This window comes from Elephas maximus, chromosome 1, assembly GCF_024166365.1.
Source record: "Elephas maximus indicus isolate mEleMax1 chromosome 1, mEleMax1 primary haplotype, whole genome shotgun sequence".
Taxonomy (NCBI): Eukaryota; Metazoa; Chordata; class Mammalia; order Proboscidea; family Elephantidae; genus Elephas; species Elephas maximus.
This window is the reverse complement of record NC_064819.1, coordinates 88,287,445-88,307,480: the sequence shown is the minus strand read 5'-3', so window position 1 is coordinate 88,307,480 and position 20,036 is coordinate 88,287,445. Positions and strand designations below refer to the sequence as shown.

The window sequence follows — 20,036 nt, the reverse complement described above, 5'->3', positions numbered from 1 at the left end:
CTACTTGAATAGACTTCTTCAATGACCTCTACACAGTCGTGTACTGGCGGGTCCTCAGATATTGGCAGCAAGGTAGCAGGGTTCAAGGAGGAGACAGCTTTTAAAACAACGTTAGGATTATCTAATAGGATAGCCTGATGCCATCCCATGCGGCCTGCTATAAGCCAGAATCCCCTTTTTTGTTCTAAGAGAGGAAGAACTGTGTGTGGGGTATTTACAGTCACCTTTTGGCCAAGTATGAACTTTTCAGCTTCCAGGAGCAAGTTGCAGGTTGCAACCACCGCCTGTAAACACGGTGGCCATCTCTTAGCCACAGTGTCCAATTGCCTTGAGAAGTATGCCACAGGGTGCCAGGCTGGGCCCAAAGTCTGAGTCAGAACCCCCACAGCAATCCCCTTCCTCTCATGCACAAACTGTTCAAATGGCTTTTGTAAATCAGGCAGTCCCAACACTGGGGCCGTCATCAACTTATATTTAATTTTTTTAAAGGCTTGCTGACATTCTTTAGTCCATACTAAAGGTTCCCTTTCTTTTCCTTTTAAGGCTTCATAAAGGGGTGTTGCCAAAACTCTAAACCCGGGAATCCAGATTCGACAAAACCCAGCCATTCCCAGAAACCCTCTTGGCTCTCGCTTTGAGACAGGGACTGCCACCCTCATGACTGCCTCCCTTCCATCTGGGAGGAAGTCTCGCTGTCCTTGAGAAATCTGGAATCCCAGATATTTAACTTGTGGAAGAGAAATTTGGACCTTTTTCTCAGATACCCCGTATCCACACTCTGCCAATGATTAAAACTAAGACGGTATTCTGATCAGAGTCTTCTTTAGTTTCACTAGCCACCAGGATATCGTCAACATATTGTAAAACCAGACCTCGATTCAGTTTTAATAATCTCAAATCCCTTGCCAAAATTTCACCAAAAATAGTGGAAGAATTTTTAAATCCTTAGACTAGAACTTGCCATGTAAGATGTTGTTTCGCCCCAGTAGCTGTATCCGTCCATTCAAAAGCAAATAATTGCTGAGAGTCAGGATGTAATGGGATGCAGAAGAATGCGTCTTTCAAATCTAGCACTGAAAACCACTTACACTGGCTGGGTATGGCGACAAGGAAGGTATAGGGATTTGGGACTACTGGGTGTATATCTTCTACTATTTGGTTAATTTCCCTCAGATCCTGTACAAATTGGTATTCCTTTGTTCCTGGTTTCACTACCAGCAAGATGGGGGTATTGTAGGGAGACCTACAATATCTTAAAAGGTCAATTTTTACATACGAATGCACCAAGCGTGTCATGCCTTCCAAAGCTTCTTTACCAGACGGGTACTGTTTCTGGTTGACAACTGGGGCTCCGGGCTTTAAAGTAGTAATCTTTACTGGTTTGGCTGACTTTGCTGGCCTGGTCCGTTCTGAAGCCCAGACTTCCGGGTGCACTCTCACTCTTATATAAAGAGGGATTTCTCCAGGGGGTATTGTTTCTTCATTAAGGATGACCGCTAGGAAAGCGCATGCAGCCTCTGGGGGAATCTGAATTAAAAGTCAGGAGGGCCCAAAGGATATCTGAGCCCCAAGATTTGACAAAATATCCCTCCCTAAGAGGGAGACTGGACATTCGGGCATGTGTAAGAATTCATGGTACGAGAGTTCATTTCCAACTTCACAGCTAACAGGTTGTAGGAAGGGGTGAGTATTCAATTTTCCAGTAATGTCGACCCCCGGTGCAGTCCGCGGGCTAAGCGGCGATTTGGCTGTGTTTAATACCGAGAAGGTTGCTCCAGTGTCCAAGATAAAGTCTATGGGGCGTCCTCCCACCTTAAGGGTCACCAGGGGCTCACGGTGGGAGATGGCCAATGGCGATATCGGCCGGCCCTGGGCTCCGTCACTCCAACTCATCTCCAGGGGATGGTCTTTCCTGGTAAGCCTGCAAGGTGGCTGGCAGGACCAGTTTCTTTGGGGCATCAGGACACTCATGTTTCCAATGTCCACACTTTTTGCAATATGCACACTGGTCTGACCCCAAAGAGGGTCTTAGTCTATGTTTTGGCCTTAACCACTTCCTAGGCCCCTCCTCTTTCCTAGAATTTGGAGGTGACAGTGCAGCAGCCAGCAAAGCAGCCTTCTTTTTCATTTTTTGTTTCTGCTTTTGTTCAGCTGCCTGGTGTCTGTTATTATATACTTTAAATGCAATTTTGAGCAGCTGTCCTATAGGCATGTCCAAACCTCCTCCTAGCTTCTGTAACTTTTTACGTATGTCTGGGGCACTTTGGGAAATGAAAGTCATATTCAGAAGTCGGGAATTTTCTGGGGTCTCAGGGTCCATATCCATATATTGCTGGAAAACATTTGTCACCCTGTCCAAAAAGGTAGAAGGGTCCTCTTTTTCTCCTTGTATTATTTCTCTTAATTTTTGCAAGCTCTTAGGTTTAGGGACCCCATTCTTTAAACCCACAATAAGACAATCCCGATACAGCTGAAGTTGACCCCGCCCATCAGCGCTATTATGATCCCCCATCCCGGACCCTGGGTAGGGACAGCTTCCACACCTGGGGGCCTTGTTTTTTGTTTTTTGATTCATTAGTGGGGTCTAAATCATGTAGTCTGTCTGCCTCCTTTTGTGTCTGTTCTAACACCATCCGACGCTCTTCTGTTGTAAGGAGGGTAGTTAGTAAAGTCTGTATATCTGCCCAAGTAGGGCGGTGAGTTGAGAACACAGAAAGAAAAAGTTCAGTCATGTGATTAGGGTCACTCCGATACCGCGGGGTGTGATCTTTCCAATTACGTTAAGTCAGAGGTGGAAAATGGAGCATATACCAGCATCGGCCTCTGGGCACCGCCTGCTTCACCCACCCCTGCTGGTGTCTCTCGAAGGGGATATTGCCCTGCCTGGTGTTTGGGGGCTCCCTCACTGAAAACTGTACCCTGCCCAGTACAAGAAGGAGAAACCATACCTGAAGCCGCATCTCCAACATCCGTCTCCTCCGTGTCTCTCCTTTCTGCTCCTCTTGATGGACTAGTACTAGAGACTGGTTCTGGCCCCGGCGGGGAAGTGTGCGTTCTCCTCCTCCGACACTGTCCTCCTCCAGCAGCAGCATCACTGCCACCATAAGGAGGAGGAGGAGCCGCAGCCGGAACCGGAGCGCATCTCTCCAGCAAGCAGCAAGGAGTTCTCACTGGAAGAATCGGGAAGCACTTTTGGCTTCTCTTTGCCTTGAAAAAGAACTTGGTTAGAAGGGTGCATATTCAGATATAGTGACATAAAAACTTGAACATAGGGGACTTCATCCCATTTCTTTTCTACAAAACAGGTCCAATTGAAAAATTGTATTAAAGTTTAATGGCCCAAACCTAGGCCAAGCTTCCTGACTTGCCGATTTATATTGTGGCCAAACACTATTGTATAGAAAAATCATCCTCTTCTTAGTCATTGGGGCATAACCATAGCGCTTCCAACTGGTCAGAATGCATCCCAAGGGGGACTGTACCAGTATGGAGGATGCCCCTCCCATCCCTGGTCCCCGGTGTAGTTTCTCAACTGTGATGGAAGGCCAGGCTCTTCTCCTTTCTGCTTGAATGCAGTTTGTGGCCTGATTTACCTGACATTCAATCTCTGCTGTTATTTAACTTAATTTCAGTTAAAATGCCCCAGATACTGATTTTTGATCCCCAATTCTCACTGAGACGTTTTTCCAACAACACCTGAGCTTGATATGCTACTGAAAATTTATGAAACCAGTCGTCATGCTCCAAAAACCGGGACCAAAAGTATTCACAGATTTGGGAACCGGCCTTATACAGATAGGGGCTGACACGGCGACGGAGACGGTGCAGTATCTCACGTGCCTCAGTTGGACACTCTCCGTCAGTCAAGTTCAAGTAAGGTTCCCACATTCACACATATAAATACACACATATGCATACACACATGCACCAACTACTTGGCCGGCCTCACATTCACCCTCGGCAATCTCAACCTCCCAGACAATCCCTAGAATGGCAGAAGTAATCTTGAAAGCCTCAGCTGCCTCAACCTCCCAGACAATCCTTAGAATGACAGAAGTAATCTTGACAGCCTCGTTCACACACTCAAAAAACCAAAACCAAGACTCTAGAGCCACCAAGAGTCCCTTACGCAAACCTACTCACAGGGTCAGTCATCCGAAGCAGCACTTGCTTCAGAAACCAAGAGTCTAAGCCCCCTCTGGGTTTGCTCTATCTGCCCTGGCCCTGAGCGCAACAGGGAGAGGATTTGCGGACTCGCCCCTGGGGTTTTTCCTTAGCCAATTTTGCGCCCTGCTTACCTTGTTTCTGCGCAGTTAGGGACCGGCGGTGCCATGGCGAGAATAAGGACCAGGCAATGTTTCTCTTCAGAGGTAAAAACAAAAAAACCTCCAGCGGCCGCTTAAGGGTTAATTGGCCGGTCCAGGCCCCGCCCAGGGAGGTTGCGTCTCAAGCGGCAAAGTGCTCCAAGTTGGGCGCCAGAATTTGTTACAGCAAATTGCGGATTCGAGCCCCCTGCCGCAAGCCAATAGTGACACAGGAGGAGGTAAGCAGCAAGATGGCTTTATTTAACACCGTGTTCGAGAGACAGAATTTGGGGGAAACTTTGCTTTAGCATTTATATTACATACCTTTAGCTTACTTATCACTTTCTACCTTTAAGTGATATTTCACCTATTCACATATAGTATGAGAAAATTTCAATGATATACTTCAATTTATCCCCTCCCAACTTTCATGGTTTTGTGGTCAAACATTTACTTTTACATTTATTGTAAGCTTCATACTACATTGTCATTTAAAGAAATTTGAGTAATAAAAATATCTTATTATTTACCCACGTAGTTAACTATTTCCGGTGGTCTTCCTTCATTTTTACAGATCTAGGCATCCATCTGGTATCATTTTTCTTCTACCCAAAAAGCTATATTTAACATTTCTTGTAGTTTGAATCTGCTGGTGACTAATTCTTTCAACTTTTGTATCTCTAAAAAAAAAAAAAAAAATACATTAGTAGTGCCTTTATTTTTGGAAATTTTTTTTTTTTTTTTTTGCTAAGTAATAGATTTTTAAATTGACAAGTTTTTTTTTTTCTTTAAGTACCTTAAAGGTTTTATTCCACTGTCTTCTTCAATGAAATTTCTGTTGTGCTCTTTGCTTTCTTCCTCTGTACGTACTATGTCTTTTCTCTCTGGCTGTTTTAAGCTTCTCTCTTTATAACTGGTTTTGGGCAGCTCGATTATGATGTGTCATGATGGAGTTTCCTCCATGTTTCTGTGCTTGGGTTTTGATGAGATTCTTGCACATGTGGGTTTATAGTTTGTTCAACAAAGTGAAAAATTCATAGCCATTATTTTGTCAAATGTTTTTGTTTCCCCCACCCCCTACACCCTCAGGGACTCTAATTACATGTATATTAGGTGGCTCAAAGTTGTCCCACAGTTCACTGATACTGTGTTCATTTAAAACATTTTTTTCCTTGAAAGGAACAAGATGGTAATGTGAGCAGCTCCACACTCCCGTCATCAGCACCAGATTTCTTTGAGGCTTTGTTTAAGAATTTATGCAGCTTTCACTACATAATATATCTATGTTAGTTTTAATACAAAACAATAGTATAAATTATGTGTATGTTTAGTTACTTTGACATTTATCTAAACCTGTAAGTAAAACTAACAAACCCAGAAGGATATATCATTTTTATTTAGTGAACTTAATTTTCCTGCAGCACACAACCTGTTTGAGAAGTACATTGCTTTAATAGAATGAATAAATTAATACAATAAACTCTTTTCTTAATACACATTAGAATATATTTTGTTTCATATTGTTATGAGGTAAAAAGAGTGATGAGTTGTGAGAAGGACTGTGACCAAAAAGTCTTTGTAATGCCTAGAACCCTTTCCCAGATTACATTAGAATTGAGGAAGCAGATTCTTTCTCTTGTATAACCAAGTACCTTTTATTTCTCTAAGAGCCTTTTCTCAATGTTCCAGCTTCATTTCTCTACCCTTCAAGAGCCACAGAAAGTAGAAGCGCTCACTGTGTTTCATCAGCGGGAAATAGAGTTTTGCACTATTCCTTTTAGAAGGAGGAAGGGTTGTAGTTGTGTTTGAAAAGAGAGAGGTAGCTCTAGATCCAATTACTTTGGGTGTATTTACTGAACATCTACTACATCCAAATTATGGTGCTAGGCAATGTGCAGGATACAGACATGAATATTACATGGGCTTGGGAAGAACTTGTCTGGAAAGGCATTTCTACATGATGAAGTGTTTAAATACGACCCATCTGAGAAGAGGACACCTCATGTGGTTAGGACTTATTAGTGTTGTGGAAAGAAACAATTTTAAGACACAGCTGAATATGCTGAATTGGAAAAGACCAGGAGTCATGCTGATATGGGGGGAAGAAGGGGAAGTTTATATGAAATATCCTAAGATGTGTGTTAATCTCAGTGTATGAGAGTATATTATCTTTTGGGGGAAGTTTCATGCATGTTTTATATTAGATCCTAGCTTCAATATTTGCAATTTCCAATATTCATAATTTTTGGCAGAATGTTGAACTCAGCTTGATGGTTAATATTCCCAGCCAGATATCTAATTCAGATCCTAGAATTCACACTATGAAGGTATTTATTTTAAAAAATGAAGTAATCTAGTAAAACACAATGAAGGATTTTCAGAAGATTGTTCATGTTTATCAATACCTTGTTAAAGAACCCTAATCCATTATTTTGAAATAATTATAGAAAACTCAAGTAAGTAAAAATGATTAAACACACTTATGGATGAAAAAAAAATTTTTTTTTTTATGGATGAAGGGCACTTTGAAATGGCTAAAAAGCTTGGGCAAATATGTGAAAAGGGAGAGTATGATATAGAAATTGTATTGCTACTCAGAAAAAACGAGTGCTTAATTCATGATCTCATAAGTCACCAAGTAGAAGATAATGTGGAACTATATGAATTTCAAATAAACATTTTATTATTTATTAATTGCTTTATGGGACACAAAGCTACAATATTAAATTCAATATCCTGTGGGAGAAATAACTAAAAGCACTTTCAAATATTGTCTAGTTTTCCTTCTCTCTCTGTCTCTCACACACACACACATTTATTTCACTGTTACCTGAAGTTATGGTTCCTTTTCATTTGTAATATTATTAATTTGTGACTATCAGCCTTTATTTTTAAAATTGACATTTTAATAATATTTTTGAGTAACCAATTTTAAATCTCCTTTATAAATTTTAGTTTTCTATTTCAGTAACTTTTGCTCTTATCTGTATCACTTCCTTATTTGCACTTGAGATTTTTCTTTTTTTATTACTAATTTTTAAGTTAGATACTTAGTTTGTCAATATTTAGGATGTTTTTCTTTCCTAATCTAAGCATGTAAGGCTGTAAGTTATCATCAAAGTATCAGTTTAGCTGCTTCTCACACTTTTGATAAATAATACTTACATCATTAAATTTCAAATGTTTCTGATAGCCTCTCATTACCTGGTAATTTGCATTCCCTGGGTGTTAGTAAGATGTGACTCCTTTTAAATATTGATCAGCAATTCATATTTTCTTTTCAGAGAATTTTAAACATTTTCATATGAATATTCAGTTGTCCCAACACAGTTTACTGGAAGGACCATCCTTTCCTCGCTCTATGGCAGCAACATATTTATCGTAAATCCAGCAATGGTGTATATGTGAGTCTGATTCTGGGTAGTCTATTCTATACCATTGTTCTTTTTAATTATCATGGCTTTATAATATTTTTTTCACATTTCTTATTCAAATTAAGACAAATATTAGCATTCCCAGTTGGTGGCAGGGAAACTAGTCAAAGATGATAAATTATTTCCCCTCCAAAAACACACAGCTTGTACATTGCTCTGTTCATGGAGCTGCATATATCCATTAAGAAAGTATGAGATTTGATTTGCATTTCAGAAAGTGAAGATGAGATTCTGCTGAACTGATAATCTGTTTTGTCTAAGCATCTTTGGATACTATGTATTTGTGATGCAGTTTATAGCCAGGGGCTATGAAATGTATTTTTTTTTTTTTTTTCTTTTGAAAACACAGGATATAGACAATATTTATTCAACTTTGCAGTCATGTCAAAATAACCTGAATATAACATACTACACAGGCAGACATGGGTGTGAGCACACACATACACTACACAGTATTCACTCAATAATAATTGATTGACTCAATATTACATTCTTATTTCCTTTAGTTTGTTTATTCCAGTCTCTCCTGAATAAAATGCCTTCTTCACTGAAATGAATCTCCTAAAATCCTGCCCATTCTCCAGGCCACCTTCAAATAATACTTCTTTTATGAAGGTTATTTCTAATATCTCTAAATGCATTTGCTCTATTCCTTGCTTCAAACATTTTAAAATATTTATTCTAGCCTGTCTTTTACAACAGCCCCATTCATTATTTCCCCAGCATTACCACCAAATTATGCATTCCTTGAAGGAAAAGCCTATGTCTTACCTTTACTGCCATTTGTAGATATGTCATCAAAAAATGTGTGTTTACTGAGAGCCTACTATATCTCAAGTATTTAATAAGAAGGAGGGATGGAATTAATGTTTATTCAGATTATGCAAGGTGCCCCACATATCTATATTATCTTTTCTTCTTCACTATCAGATTATGAACCAGTTCATGTTCTCACAATTTGCATAGATTTAATACTAAAGATGAGAGAGATGCTTAACTTTTCCTGCAATGAAGAGACAAAGCCAAGTTTAGTCTTTTTGACACAATATCCACGTCCTTGCCATTGTGAACATTAAGTTGTTGTTATTAGGTGCCATCGGGTCGGTTCCGACTCAATGTGACCCTATGCACAGCAGAACGAAACACTGCCCGGTCCTGCACCATCCTTACAATCGTTGTTATGCTTGAGCTCACTCTCGCAGCCACTGTGTCAGTCTACCTCATTGAAGGTCTTCCTCTTTTACGCTGACCCTGTACTCTGCCAAACATAATGTCCTTCTCCGGGGACTGATCCCTCCTGACAACATGTCCAAAGTATGTAAGATGCAGCCTCGCCATCCTTGCCTCTAAGGAGCATTCTGACTGCACTTCTTCCAAGACAGATTTATTCATTCTTTTGGCAGTCCATGGTATATTCAATACTCTTTGCCAACACCACAATTCAAAAGCGTCAACTCTTCTTTGGTCTTCCTTATTCATTGTCCAGCTTTCACATGCATATGATGCGATTGAAAATACCACGGCTTGGGTCAGGAACACCTTAGTTTTCAGGGTGACATCTTTGCTCTTCAACACTTTGAAGAGGTCCTTTGCAGCAGATTTGCCCAATGCAATGCGTCCTTTGATTTCTTGACTGCTGCTTCTATGGCTGTTGATTGTGGATCCAAGTAAAATGAAATCCTTGACAACTTCAATCTTTTCTCCGTTTATTATGATGTTGTTCATTGGTCCAGTTGTGAGAATTTTTGTTTCTTTATGTTGAGGTGCAACCCATACTGAAGGCTGTGGTCTTTGATCTTCATTAGTAAGTGCTTCAGGTCCTTTTCACTTTCAGCAGGCAAGGTTGTGTCATCTGCATAACGCAGGTTGTTAATGAGCCTTCCTCCAATCTTGATGTCCCATTCTTCTTCATATTGTCCAGCTTCTCGAATTATTTGCTCAGCATACAGATTGAATAGGTATGGTGAAAGAATACAACCCTGACACACACTGTTCCTGACTTTAAACCAATCAGTATCCCCTTGTTCTGTCTGAAGAACTGCCTCTTTGATCTCTGTAAATGTTCCTCACGAGCACAATTAAGTGTTCTGGAAGTCCCATTCTTTGCAGTGTTATCCATAGTTTGTTACGGTCCACACAGTCGAATGCCTTTTCATAGTCAATAAAACACAGGTAAAAATCCCTCTGGTATTCTCTGCTTTCAGCCAGGATCTATCTGACATTAGCAATGATATCCCTGGTTCCACATGCTCTTCTGAAACCGGCCTGAATTTCTGGCAATTTCCTGTCCATATACTGCTGCAGCCATTTTTGAAGGATCTTCAGCACAATTTTGCTTGCGTGTGATATTAATGATATTGTTCTATAATTTCCACATTCGGTTGGATCACCTTTCTTGGGAAAAGGCATAAATATGGATCTCTTCCAGTCAGTTGGCCAGGAAGCTGTCTTCCATATACCTTGGCATAGACTGGTGAACACCTCTAGCGCTACATCTGTTCCTTGAAACATCTCAACTGATATTCCATCAATTCCCTGGAGCCTTGTTTTTTGCCAATGCCTTCAGAGCAGCTTGGACTTCTTCCTTCAGTACCATCGGTTCCTGATCATATGCTACTTCTTGAATTGACTGAACAATGTAATTATTTTTGGTATAATGACTCTGTGTAATCGTTCCATCTTCTTTTGATGCTTCCTACATCATTTAATAAGTTCCCCATGGAAATCTTCACTATTGCAACTCGAGACTTGAATTTTTTCTTCAGATGTTTCAGCTTGAGAAACACCGAGCATGTTCGTCCCTTTTGGTTTTCCATCTCCAGCTCTTTGCACATGTCATTAGAATACTTTACTTAGTCTTCTCAAGAGTCCCTTTGAAATCTTCTGTTCAGTTCTTTTACTTCATCAATTCTTCCTTTTGCTTTAGCTGCTTGATGCTCGAGAGCAAGTTTCAGAGTCTCCTCTGACATCCATCTTGGTCTTTTCTTTCTTTTCTGTCTTTTGAGTGACCTCTTGCTTTCTTCATGGATGATGTCCTTCCACAACTTGTCTGGTCTGCGGTCATTAGTGTTCAATGTGTCCAATCTGTTCTTCAGATGGTCTCTAAATTCAGGTGGGATATACTCAAGGTCATATTTTGGCTTTCATGGACTTGCTCTGATTTTCTTCAGTTTCAGCTTGAACTTGCATATGAGCAATTGATGGCCTGTTCCATAGTAGGCCCTGCCTTCTTCTGACTGATGATATTGAGCTTTTCCATTGTCTCTTTCCACAGATGTAGTCAATTTGATTTCTGTGTGTTCCATCTGGCAGGTCCATGTGTATAGTTGCCGTTTATGTTGGTGAAAGAAGGTATTTCCAAAGAAGAAGTCATTGGTCTTGCAAAATTCTATCATTCGATCTTTGGCATCGTTTCTATCACCAAGGCCATATTTTCCAACTACTGATCCTTCTTCTTTGTTTCCAACTTTCATGTTCCAATCACCAGTAATTATCAATGCATCTTGATTGCATGTTCGGTCAATTTCAGACTGTAGCAGCTGATAAAAATCTTCCATTTCTTCATCTTTGGCCCTAGTGGTTGGTGCATAAATTTGAATAATAGTCGTATTAACTGGTCTTCCTTGTAGGCGTATGGATATTACCCTATCACTTACAGCATTGTACTCCAGGATAGATCTTGAAATGTTCTTTTGACAATGAATGCAACATCATTCCTCTTCAAGTTGTCATTCCCAGCATAGTAGACTATATGATTGTCCGATTCAAAATGGCCAATACCAGTCCATTTCAGCTGACTAATGCCTAGGATATCGATGTTTATGTGTTCCATTTAATTTTTGATGATTTCCAATTTTCCTAGATTCGTATTTCATATATTCCAGGTTCCAATTATTAATAGATGTTTGCAACTGTTTCTTCTCATTTTGAGTCGTGCCACATCAGCAAATGAAAGTCCCAAAAGCTTGACTCCATCCACGTCATTAAGGTCAACTCTACTTTGAGGAGGCAGCTCTTTCCTAGTCACCTTTTGACTGCTTTCCAACCTGGGGGGCTCATCTTCCAGCATTACATCAGACAATGTTCCACTGCTATTCATAAGGTTTTCACAGGCTAGTGCTTTTCAGAAGTACTCCGCTGGGTCCTTCTTCCTAGTCTGTCTTAGTCTGGAAGCTCAGCTGAAACCTGTCCTCCATGGGTGACCCTGCTGATATCTGAATACTGGTGGCATAGCTTCTAGCATCACAGCAACACACAAGTCCCCACAGTACGAGAAACTGACAGACACATGTGGGCAATATTAAGTATTAATTTTAAAGGTATCTTTTAAAATGGCCTTTTTGGACACACTTTATTTAAAATTTTGGGACAAATTCTACTAAAATAATATGGTCAATGAGAAAAGACTTTAGTGTCCATTATCTTGCTGACTGTATTCTTGACATCCTTATTCCTCAGACTGTAGATGAAGGGATTCAACATGGGGATCACCACTGTGTAAAACACAGAGGCTACTTTGATGGTGTGCCTGGAGTTTTTGGAGTTGGGCACACAGTAGAGGAAGAGGACGGTGCCATGGAAGATGGTGATGGCAGTCAGATGAGAGGCACAGGTAGAGAATGTCTTACAACGCCCACTGGCTGAACTCATTTTCAAGATGGTGACAACAATAAACACATAAGAAGTAAGAATGATGAGTAACGTACTCACCACATTAAAAGTAGCAAAGATGAAAAGCAACAACAGGCTGAGAGAAGTATCAGAGCAAGAAAGGGAGAGAAGTGAGGAGAACTCACAGAAGAAGTGATTGATTGTGTTGGAACCATGAAAAGATAATTTCAAAGCAGAGCATGCGAGTATCAAGGAACATACTATTCCCCACGCATATGATCCTGCCACCAGCATAGCACAGAGTCCCTGGAACATGGCAACTGTGTAGAGCAGAGGTTTGCAAATGGCCACAAAGTGGTCATAGGCCATTACAGCTAATAGAAAGGATTCAGTCACTGCAAAGGTACAAAAGAGAAAGTATTGCACTACACATTCTAAAAATGAAATGGTTCTGTCTTGTACAACTAAGTTCCCCAGCATCTTGGGAGCAATGATAGAGGAATAGCAGAAATCCACAAATGAGAGGTGGCTGAGAATAAAGTACATGGGGGTGTGCAGTTTGGGGTTAATTTTTTTTTTTTTTTTTAATAACTTTTATTAAGCTTCAAGTGAACGTTTACAAATCCAATCAGTCTGTCACATATAAGTTTACATACATCTCACTCCCTACTCCCACTTACTCTCCCCGTCTTGAGTCAGCCCTTTCAGTCTCTCCTTTCTTGACAATTTTGCCAGCTTCCCTCTCTCTCTATCCTCCCATCCCCCCTCCAGGCAAGAGTTGCCAACACAATCTCAAGTGTCCACCTGATATAATTAGCTCACTCTTCATCAGCATCTCTCTCCCACCCGCTGACCAGTCCCTTTCATTTCTGATGAGTTGTCTTCGGGGATGGTTCCTGTCCTGTGTCAGCTGAAGGTCTGGGGAGCATGGCCGCCGGGATTCCTCCAGTCTCAGTCAGACCATTAAGTTTGGTCTTGTTATGAGACTTTGGGGTCTGCATCCCACTGATCTCCTGCTCCCTCAGGGGTCCTCTGCTGAGCTCCCTGTCAGGGCAGTCATCGACTGTGGCCGGGCACCAACTAGTTCTTCTGGTCTCAGGATGATGTAGGTCTCTGGTTCATGTGGCCCTTTCTGTCTCTTGGGCTCTTAGTTGTCATGTGGGCTTGGTGTTCTTCATTTTCCTTTGCTCCAGGTGGGTTGAGACCAATTGCTGCATCTTAGATGGCTGCTTGTTAGCATTTAAGACCCCAGACGCCACATTTCGAAGTGGGATGCAGAATGATTTCATAATAGAATTATTTTGCCAATTGACTTAGAAGTCCCCGCAAACCATGTTCCCCAGACCCCCGCGCTTGCTCCGCTGACCTTTGAAGCATTCATTTTATCCCGGAAACTTCTTTGCTTTTGGTCCAGTCCAATTGAGCTGACCTTCCATGTATTGAGTGTTGTCTTTCCCTTCACCTAAAGCAGTTCTTATCTACTGATTAATCAATAAAAAACCCTCTCCCACCCTCCCTCCCTCCCCCCCTCGTAACCACAAAAGTATGTGTTCTTCTCAGGTTTACTATTTCTCAAGATCTTATAATAGTGGTCTTATACAATATTTGTCCTTTTGCCTCTGACTAATTTCGCTCAGCATAATGCCTTCCAGGTTCCTCCATGTTATGAAATGTTTCAGAGATTCGTCACTGTTCTTTATCGATGCGTAGTATTCCATTGTGTGAATATACCACAATTTATTTACCCATTCATCCGTTGATGGACACCTTGGTTGCTTCCAACTTTTTGCTATTGTAAACAGAGCTGCAATAAACATGGGTGTGCATATATCTGTTTGTATGAAGGCTCTTGTATCTCTAGGGTATATTCCTAGGAGTGGGATTTCTGGGTTGTATGGTAGTTCTATTTCTAACTGTTTAAGATAACGCCAGATAGATTTCCAAAGTGGTTGTACCATTTTACATTCCCACCAGCAGTGTATGAGAGTTCCAATCTCTCCGCAGCCTCTCCAACATTTATTATTTTGTGTTTTTTGGATTAATGCCAGCCTTGCTGGTGTGAGATGGAATCTCATCGTAGTTTTAATTTGCATTTCTCTAATGGCTAATGATCGAGAGCATTTTCTCATGTATCTGTTGGCTGCCTGAATATCTTCTTTAGTGAAATGTGTGTTCATATCCTTTGCCCACTTCTTGATTGGGTTGTTTGTCTTTTTGTGGTTGAGTTTTGACAGAATCATGTAGATTTTAGAGATCAGGCGCTGGTCGGAGATGTCATAGCTGAAAATTCTTTCCCAATCTGTAGGTGGTCTTTTTACTCTTTTGGTGAAGCCTTTTTAAGTCTAAAGTCTATTTTGTCAGAAATTAATATTGCTACTCCTCTTCTTTTTTGCTTATTGTTTGCTTGATATACTTTTTTCCATCCTTTGAGTTTTAGTTTATTTGAGTCTCTAAGTCTAAGGTGTGTCTCTTGTAGGCAGCATATAGATGGATCGTGTTTCTTTATCCAGTCTGTGACTCTCTGTCTCTTTATTGGTGCATTTAGTCCATTTACATTCAGGGTAATTATAGATAAATAAGTTTTTAGTGCTGTCATTTTGATGCCTTTTTATGTGTGTTGTTGACAATTTCATTTTTCCACATACTTTTTTGTGTTGAGGCGTTTTTCTTAGTAAATTGTGAGATCCTCATTTTCATAGTGTTTGACTTTATGTTAGTTGAGTCGTTACGTTTTTCTTGGTTTTTGTCTTGAGTTATAGAGTTGTTATACCTTTTTGTGGTTACCTCATTATATACCCCTATTTTTCTAAGTAAAAACCTAACTTGTATTGTTCTATATCGCCTTGTATCACTCTCCATATGGCAGTTCAATGCCTCCTGTATTTAGTCCCTCTTTTTGATTATTGTGATCTTTTACCTATTGACTTCCATGATTCCCTGTTATGTGTATTTTTTTTTTTTTAATTAATCTTAATTTGTTTGTTTTTGTGATTTCCCTATTTGAGTTGATATCAGGACGTTCTGTTTTGTGACCTTGTGTTGTGCTGATATCTGATATTATTGGTTCTCTGACCAAACAATATCCTTTAGTATTTCTTGTAGCTTTGGTTTGGTTTTTGCAAATTCTCTAAACTTGTGTTTGTCTGTAAATATCTTAATTTCGCCTTCATATTTCAGAGAGAGTTTTGCTGGATATATGATCCTTGGCTGGCAGTTTTTCTCCTTCAGTGTTCTGTATATGTCGTCCCATTCCCTTCTTGCCTGCATGGTTTCTGCTGAGTAGTCAGAACATATTCTTATTGATTCTCCCTTGAAGGAAACCTTTCTTTTCTCCCTGGCTGCTTTTAAAATTTTCTGTTTATCTTTGGTTTTGGTGAGTTTGATGATAATATGTCTTGGTGTTTTTCTTTTTGGATCAATCTTAAATGGGGTTCGATGAGCATCTTGGATAGATATCCTTTCGTCTTTCATGATGTCAGGGAAGTTTTCTGTCAGAAGTTCTTCAACTATTTTCTCTGTGTTTTCTGTCCCTCCTCCCTGTTCTGGGACTCCAATCACCCGCAGGTTATCCTTCTTGATAGAGTCCCACATAATTCTTAGGGTTTCTTCATTTTTTTTAATTCTTTTATCTGATTTTTTTTCAGCTATGTTGGTGTTAATTCCCTGGTCCTCCAGATGTCCCAGTCTGCATTCTAATTGCTCGAGTCTGCTCCTCTGACTTCCTAGTGTGTTGTCTAATTCTGTTATTTTATTGTTAATCTTTTGGATTTCTACATGTTGTCTCTCTATGGATTCTTGCAACTTATTAATTTTTCCAGTATGTTCTTGAATAATCTTTTTGAGTTCTTCAACAGTTTTATCAGTGTGTTCCTTGGCTTTTTCTGCAGATATCCTAATTTCATTTGTGATATCATTAAGCATTCTGTAAATTAGTTTTTTATATTCTGTATCTGATAATTCCAAAATTGTATCTTCATTTGGGAAAGATTTTGATTCTTTTGTTTGGGGGGTTGGAGAAGCTGTCCCGGTCTGCTTCTTTAAGTGGTTTGATATGGATTGTTGTCTCCGAGCCATCACTGGGAAACTAGTTTTTCCAGAAAATCCGCTAAAAAAAAAACTGCAGTCAGATCCCTATCAGAGTTCTCCCTTTGGCTCAGGCTATTCAGATGTTAATGAAGCCGCCTGGGAAGGGTGGGGGAGGGAACAGAGAGATAGGAGAGTAGCACCTCAGAATATAGCCAGAGTTGCTTGTCTTGCTTGGAATGACTGTTATATCTGAGATTCCCGCGGGCGCGTCGCCTATGTGTGCTGGCTGTGTGGAGATTGCCCCCGGGGGGTCTGGCCCGCTGGAGTCACGGTCAGATCCTTCGCTTCCAGCCCCACGCCCAGCGTCAAGGCTCCCCTACTGGGACGGTGCACTCTCAACTCCAAAATCAGTCGCTGCCTCCCGGGGACTTCTCGTCTCTCCAGCCGCGTGGCCGTGCCGCCCCCGTGAACTAGGTGGGCCCCCTCCCGGGGTTAGTTCAGATGGGTGGAGTAGCTCCCTGTGCTTGTGCCGCGACCGAGTGTCCTGGCTGGAACGCTGTTCTCCCCACTCCAATACCAGTCGCTGCCTCCCGGGGACTTCTCCTACCGGCTGCGTCCCACGCCGCCCGCGCGACCCAGCTGGTCCCCTTCCCGGGGTTAGTTCAGGGGGTGGAGCAACTCTCCGTGTTTATGGCGTACCTGCGTGCAGTCCTAATCCCTGCGGGACGGTTCCCCGGCTCGGATGCTGCTCTTTCTGCTCCAAGATCAGTCACTGCCTCCCGGGGACTTCTCCTACCGGCTGCGTCCCACGCCGCCCGTGGAACCAGCTGGTCCCCGTCCCGGGGTTAGTTCAGGGGGGTGGAGCAGGTCTCTGTGCTTGTGCCGTACCTGACTGGTACGCTGGCTCCAGGCTCTGGAAACAATCGCTGCTTCCCCATATTAGTTCGTTCTCCGTCTCTAAATCTGTGTTTGTTGTTCAGGGTTCGTAGATTGTTATGTATGTGATCGATTCACTTGTTTTTCCGTGTCTTTGTTGTAAGAGGGATCCGAGGTAGCGTCTGCCTAGTCCGCCATCTTGGCTCCGCCCCCCGAAATGTATTTTTAATAAAGCTAACGGATCAACCAAGATTTTGAATTAGACATGAAGTTCTTATAATCCCTGCACTGAAATTTGAATAACTTCCCCAATCAAGTGGTGAGGGAAGCTTCCTTGTCAAATATGTAAATCACTAGTAACTTAAGTTAGAATTTTTTCCACCTCAGATTTTTTCTACCATCGTTCACTGTCCAAAATACCCTATAGGTTTTTCTTTCTCTTCTCCTCACAGAGTAAGTTCTGTTTTATTGCCCTCGACCTCATTCTTGTTTAACACAAAAGCATAAGACTGACAAAGGTTTATGACAAAAATAATTTAATGTTAAAATCACCAACTCTAAATTTTTTGTGGATTTCCATTTCCGTATTTCTCCTATGTGCTTTTAACCTAATTGTCTATTGATTTCAGTTGCTCTTGTGACTTGAAAAAAAGCCTTGTTGTTGTGTGCCTAGTTGATTCTGATGCATTTGACTCTGTAGGACAGAGTAGAACTGTCCTATAGGGTTTCCTAGGCTGTAATCTTTATGGGGGAAACCCTGGGGACATAGTGGTTAAGTGCTATGGCTGTTAACCCAAAGGTCAGCAGTTCAGATCCACCAGGCATTCCTTGGAAACTCTATGGGGCAGTTCTACTCTGTCCTATAGGGTCACTATAAGTCAGAATCAACTCGATGGCAACGGGTTTGGTTTTTTGGTTTTGAATCTTTATGGGAGGAGGTCAACAGATCTTTCCTCCTGTGGAGCTGCTGGTGGGTTGGAACCACTGACCTTTCAGTTAGCAGTTGAGTTCTTAACCATTGTACCACCATGACTCCTTTAAAAGAGTCTTAGGTAGATAATATATTTGGACATTGAATGTTGGAAGATGACTAAATTCTGTCAATCTGTAAGGATTCTAGTTAACTCAGGATAGCAGTGCCATGTTTTTCCAAAAGACAGGCTCATTTTTAATTTACTTGGGATTAATTTATAAATAATTTAAGTCAAATATACAACTTTCTAATATCTTTTTCTGGACGTATTACACTATTTCTCCCTTGAGACTAGGTTAATTCATAATTAGGGTTAGGGAGAAAAGCGACAAGACTTAGTCAGATTCAATTTTGTAAAACAGATATTCCCATAAGTGGATAAACTATGTAAAATTATTTATTTCTTGTTCCTGTTTGGCTTCTGAAATTTATGTCACTTGATACCCTGTTCCTCATCACTTCCATGTCCCACATCTTTTTTGAAAGGCAAACACATCCATTCTTGCATCTTAAGTCTTCTTTTCAGAGATCATCTTTTCTTGACCCAAAACTCCTTGTTCAGTGCCCTTCGAAGGGAAGCTTTCACGTCCTTGTTCCTCAGTGTATAGATAAAGGGGTTGAGGGTAGGTGTGACAATTCCATAGAAGAGAGCCATAACCTTCCCTCTGTCATGAGAATAGCTAGAGGGAGGCTGGACATACATACTGATGGCTGTGAAGTAGAAGAGGGAGACCACCAACAAATGTGAAGCACATGTATTAAAAGCCTTCCAATAACTTTCTCTAGAGTGGATTTTCATTACTGCCTGAGCAATGAACATGTAAGTACCCAGGATGAGGATGAGGGGCACCAGGAGCAGCAAAGCCCCTAGGACATTGAGCGCAGCCTCATTCACACGAGTATCCGTACAAACTAGTTTCAAAATGGCAGGAACTTCACAGAAGAAATGGTCCATCACCCTCTGTCCACATCTCGGGGCCACCACTGTGAGAGTGGACTGGACAAGGGAGTGAGCAAAACCACTAATCCAGGTCCCAGTGGCCATGCGGATGCAACGTTTCTGGTTCATGATGATTGGGTAGTGGAGGGGCTTGCAAATAGCAGCATAACGATCAAAGGCCATAATGGCTAGAAGTATACACTCAGTGGAACCCAAGGCCAAGAAAATGTAGAGTTGGGCAATGCAACCACCATAGCTAATGGTCTTTTTTGGTCCCCTAATGTTGACTAACATTTGTGGGACAGTGCTGGTGGTATAGCAGAGATCCAGAAGGGATAGATTTGAGACAAAAAAGTACATGGGACTGTCAAGCTGAGGATCCAGGTGAGAAACTAGGATAATAGAAGTATTTCCAAATAGGGCAAAGATGTAAGCCACCAGAAGGATTACAAAGAGTGGTGTCTCAAGCCAGGGGTGGTCAGAGAAGCCCAGTAAGATGAAATCATTTAGTGAGCTCTGATTATTGATCCACATTTTGACACTGTTTTATTAAATTCCAGCTAAGACCTCTAAATACCCACTACTGGAAATGGGTATCTATGACAAAAAAGAAGCCACTGAGAATTAGGGACCAGAGATGCTGACATGAAATTCTCATTTGTCCAGTAATCTGCATCTATATCCTGATTATGGTAAAATAATGTCATTTTCATCTATGTCCTGACTATGACAAAAGTTTGAATCAAAATTGTCAATGCAATATGGAAATATTGTTGAGAAAATAATAAAAGGATTGCCAACAAAGTAGTTGAGAAATTTTGTTCACATCATGGGTGTTCTGTTAGCTACTCACTCCTTTTGGATTTTTTGGG

The 20,036-nt window shown here is 41.0% G+C and overlaps 1 protein-coding gene across 1 annotated transcript; it reads right to left on the bottom strand.

Annotated features, from left to right (window-relative positions):
• Positions 1-18,753: 18,753 nt before the first annotated feature.
• On the bottom strand, positions 18,754-19,698 carry LOC126076031 (olfactory receptor 2B2-like). Its single transcript, XM_049884431.1, has one exon. It carries the CDS (start codon positions 19,696-19,698, stop codon positions 18,754-18,756), a length of 945 nt encoding a protein of 314 aa, XP_049740388.1.
• Between the last annotated feature and the right edge of the window lie 338 nt (positions 19,699-20,036).